Source organism: Poecilia reticulata, chromosome 18 (genome assembly GCF_904066995.2).
Source record: "Poecilia reticulata chromosome 18, P_reticulata-male-v2, whole genome shotgun sequence".
Taxonomy (NCBI): Eukaryota; Metazoa; Chordata; class Actinopteri; order Cyprinodontiformes; family Poeciliidae; genus Poecilia; species Poecilia reticulata.
Window position 1 is genome coordinate 26,864,864 of NC_088847.1, and position 4,603 is coordinate 26,869,466.

The 4,603-nt window shown below is 39.3% G+C and overlaps 1 protein-coding gene across 1 annotated transcript; it reads left to right on the forward strand.

The window, feature by feature from the left end:
- Window positions 1-904: 904 nt before the first annotated feature.
- On the forward strand, window positions 905-2,352 carry LOC108166007 (perforin-1-like). The gene is made up of 4 exons (XM_017303481.2): window positions 905-1,021; window positions 1,430-1,635; window positions 1,723-1,816; window positions 1,900-2,352. Exons 2-4 carry the CDS (start codon window positions 1,445-1,447, stop codon window positions 2,095-2,097), a joined length of 483 nt encoding a protein of 160 aa, XP_017158970.2. The 5' UTR covers window positions 905-1,021; window positions 1,430-1,444; the 3' UTR covers window positions 2,098-2,352.
- The last annotated feature ends 2,251 nt before the right edge of the window (window positions 2,353-4,603 follow it).

The following is a 4,603-nucleotide window of genomic DNA, read 5'->3' on the forward strand; positions in this document are numbered from 1 at the left end:
TTTTATCAGACTCTTTTATGTAATTTCTAGGCACATGGACGCCATCATAAGTTTTCCCAGGTCTGGTTTAATTATTACTATAAATACGTACAGAATAGCAGCTGGTTGTTCATCTGCAGCGACATGCAGAAGGAGCATAAACCACAGAAACAAAACAAATCATTTTATGCACCAGGTTCAACAAAAAACACTTTTAGTTTCAGCCCATTTGAGTTAATGCTGAACTTTCTGAATTTAGTAACACATATCAACATGTTACACAAAACTCATGTTGTGTAACAATCACCTTGACTCATATGTAATTATTAACCAACGATTAAAGGTATTTCACCACAGATTTGTTATAAAATACTTTGGCATCAATCCTTTTACGACTGAGCAGAGTTACTAACATAACTTATCGACTTATCGATGTTTAATGACCAACATTAAGACTCGCTGAAAAGAAATTCAGAGGAAGAAGTTTATTTACTCACTCTTGGGATTTATTTAGCCTTTTTTAATGCAGTTTTCCGGAACATGGAGGTCTGGTTTAATCATTACTGTACAATAGAACATGTATTGGACAGGAACCATCCCACCACAGCTGCTGATCCATTCCAGCTGCCTAAAGCCGAAAGAGGCGAAGAAAGGGTTAAAAAGAAGTAATTTTATTCAAGTCCCTTCAAAAATGCCTTGTTTTTAGTCCTTCACTTCACTGCTGAACTTTTTGAAGATTGTAATATGTTTGTTGAATGTCAGAAATAGTAACACATGTTAACATGTTACACAAAACTCATGTTGTGTAACAATGACCTTGACTCACTGGCTAATCATCTGTAATTATTAACCAAGTCAGCGTAACACGTCTACTGCCAGGTAAACTCTTATCCATTATCAGGTTGTTTTTCTTTTTTTACCTCTTTATCTCAGGCTGGTCCTGCGGCTCCGGATCCTTTATAAACTGGTCCTCAGCTCGTCAGATCAGGCATTAATTGTGCTTCTCAATCTGGTTTGGATTGTTGGAAAAGGCTCATCAGCTGTAGGTTATTCAGGATATGAAACAACCTGAAGCTCTTTTTACACCAGGAGTCAGGAAAATAAAATTAGCACCAGGAGATGATAAAACTTTTACTTCTGCATTTAAAATCTTAACGCTGCTCACTGACAACCAAAATATGATTTACTGAATCATTTTTCTGGGAGATTTTTCTGCTGCAACACATAAGATCCAAATGTATCGATCTATGGTTTGTTTTAGTTCTGCCGGCTGATTCCTGGTGAATTTACTGGTTTCTAAGTAGAACTGAGGGCATTTCCTGTCTAAGCTTTGGTCGTGATAGTTAGTGAGAAACTTTAGATCATTTGAATCATTTCAGGTTCATCTTTGAATGTTGAGTCTTCAAACTGCTTTTCATGACGATGATTTCCTCGTTCTTTTCTCGTTCAGTTCTAGACTCTAGCCATGCTTTCTGGTTTGACCTCAGGGTTCCTCCTCCTCAGCCTCCTGCTGCAGGTCGGGACCAACGCTGCTCCTCTGGACCTGGTGGACGACGCGGCCGATGGCGACGCCAGGCGCACCATGTTGGGAACTCTGTCTGTGACCGTTGTCCAAGCCTACGGTCTGAACGGAGATGGAGTCAGCAGAACTAATGCGTGGGTTGATGCACGGCTCGCAGTCTGACAGCTTGGATCACTTGATGAACATCAGCATTAATCTGTTGTTTTCTCTCCTGTCGACAGTGTTGGTAGGGTGTGGTACGCAAACATGTTCTTCCAGACCTCAGAGATCAAGTCAGACAATCCAGTGTGGAACGCCGTGTTTAATTTGGGCCATGTAGGTTCTCTATAGATTAGCTTAACAGATTAGCATTACAAGTTAAATAACGTTTTAACTTTAATTTAAATTTTCTTTTGAAGGTGGAAACTCATCTTCCCCTGAAGGTTGAGGTTTGGGATAAGGACGTGGGAAAAGATGACCTTCTCATCTCCTGCACACATTATCTGACCCGGGGAACCAACACCTTCACCTGCTCAGGGAACGGAAAGCTGGAGGTGAAATACTCCCTGATCTGTGACCCCGGCCTTACTGGAAGTAAATGTGAGCTGTACCAGTAAAATGCTTGGTGGAAAACTCGGTCACAGTGAGGCTGAACTGGATCTGTTTAAATAAATGACTCAGGTTTTTATGATAATGAAAGTATCTGTTGATCAGAGTGCATGCTAACATTATAAAAAAAATCTTTGTTCCTGCTTTAAACAAATACATTTTGGCAACAGATGAGCATTAGTTTGCTTTTACTGACGGTAATTCAAGCTGTACTGTATTACTTTCAAAATCCTTTGAATCAATAAAATATTCTTTCATTGTGAGACTTCTTGGCTGAATGTTTTCACCTTTCAGAAGTGAAAACAGGAAAAGGTGTAGAACTATATTTTGCTCAATGCAAGTGTAGCGGCAAAAATCCTATATTTTAGGCTACTGGTGGTTGTTGTTGAAAGGCGTTGGTTTTACGTGCGCTCAATTAAGATTCAGGATGCCGATCTTTTCGTATGACATAAATAAAGTCATTTATTGCCAGTACAAATGTCCATTGTCTCACTGTTTCCATTTAGATCCACATAAATTCGTCATACATCCAAAATCAAGCACATTAGAAAACTGTTTGCCTCTACCTATTAACCACACCTGAACAGAATCATGGTTGACCTTAAATAACCCATCCCCCATCAGACACTCAGAACTCAAAATAAATACGCCCCCTGGTGGCGATAAACACCTGAAAGGATAAATGGCTCCTACAGCAATGCTGTTTTTAAACTACATTAGAAGCCCTAAAAATGTTAAAATAAAAAAAATCAACAATTTAATTATTAACCGTCCTTTTCTTTACCTGCCCATAACTGAGCAAATCATTTTATCCTCATTTCTTCTTCTCTCATTATTTTCTCCACCTGACATTTCCTCTCTCTGATCTGACTCATCGTTGCCTCTCAAAATAAATTAATCCATACATTTTCTTGTCATTTCTCTTTTACATCTTTATGCACTGACTTTCTGTGTTCTTTTCTGCATTAAGAATAAAAAAACACCCATTTTCCATCCACAACGTGGTCTGAACTGTGACCAGTGACTTGAGTGTTTCAGTCGACCTTTAAACCCAGTCACTGCACCAGCTGAGGCGAAAGTCACCCTAGCAGAGGTCACTGAAGCCACCAAACCTCTTGAAAATCAGCAGAGCTCACAGGTCTGATACTTTTCTGTGTGGAGGTCAGAAAAGCAGCAATGAATGCATAAAACTATAGTAATAATTGAATTTGAATAGTTTTATAGACTAACTTTTATTCTTATTTTTGCTGCACAGACTACTGCACTGAACCACCTATTAAAAATTCATTAATGATTCATTACTCCACCCCTAAGATTGTTTTAGTTATAATCCGACTCCAGTTCTCTAATATGAGCCATAAAACAATAGAGGTGTGATTAGATTCATGTCTGAAGGATGTTTAATATCTAGAAAATGTCTAAGATCTACCATTATTTGCTCGATATAGATTTCAAACATGGCTGTGTGCACTTAATAACGTTTCTGATTACATTTCTGTTCTATTGCATGGTGTTTATTTGGAAGTTTCTCTCATGTTTGAAGTGAATAACTTTTATCTGCCTTTTTGTCTGAAAGTCCCCATATAAACAAACCTGACTTGACTTGGCTCTTCGTTCTTGTCATGATCCGTGTTTCTGTGTGTTTATTCTGAGTCTTTCTGTGTGATCCTGTTCCCTGTGATTCCTGTCTCTGCGTCTTCCCCGTTGATTGTCTCCCAGGTGTGTCTCGTTACCTTGATTACCCCGTGTGTATTTAGTCTCACCTGTTGTCTGTGCTCCTCGTCGGGTCCTTGTCTATGTTTGCCAAACGTACGTCTACGTGTTTAGTCTGCCGGCGTGTCGCTCACAGTAGTACTGATAAGGCCTGTGTCGACTCTGCTCTCGTTTCCAGTCGTTTATTTTCAGTTGCTACCGGTACTTGGCTGTTGCTAGTCTTCTGCCGTGCTGCCTGAACTGGACTGTTATGAGCATTATTATCATTAAAACCATCTTCATCATCTTACCTGGGTCTCGGCGTCCAATCCTCCCCACCACCTCAGCCCCGCTTCCTGACAGTTCTTGCAGGTATAACCATCAATCTCATGCTCCATTTCTCTCTAATTTGTTAACAAGACCCCTGAGGAGGCGTCTGTCCTTTCATGTCACTGAGTTATTGTGACTTGCATACATGCACAGCAATGATTCCAAACTTTAAACACTGTATTTCTAATAAACCATCAAACTAATGTGACAGTAACAAATACCAAGTGCAAAGTGGACAAGCTGCTGTAATAACTCATTTCTGTACAACTCATTTTCCAAAACAAAAATATTTTTGCTTGACATGGCGTTAATTTTCTAATATATATGCAATATTGATAATCTCATGTGCAAAGGCTGTCTACAGCTGGAATAGACAGTATAATGGGTTAGCATCGTCTGCTATGAGCTACCGGCTAACTTTAGCTAATCTTCTAGCAAAGTTCATTCACGAGCTTTATAACATTTAATAAACTCACTTACAGTAGTACAGCT

Excerpts from the sequence above, each read along its gene's own strand:
- LOC108166007 (XM_017303481.2), top strand. The coding sequence starts at position 1,445 with ATGCTTTCTGGTTTGACCTCAGGGTTCCTCCTCCTCAGCCTCCTGCTG. Across the intron at positions 1,636-1,722 it reads GGAGTCAGCAGAACTAATGC|TGTTGGTAGGGTGTGGTACG; the intron begins GTGGGTTGATGC and ends TCCTGTCGACAG. Across the intron at positions 1,817-1,899 it reads CCGTGTTTAATTTGGGCCAT|GTGGAAACTCATCTTCCCCT; the intron begins GTAGGTTCTCTA and ends TTTCTTTTGAAG.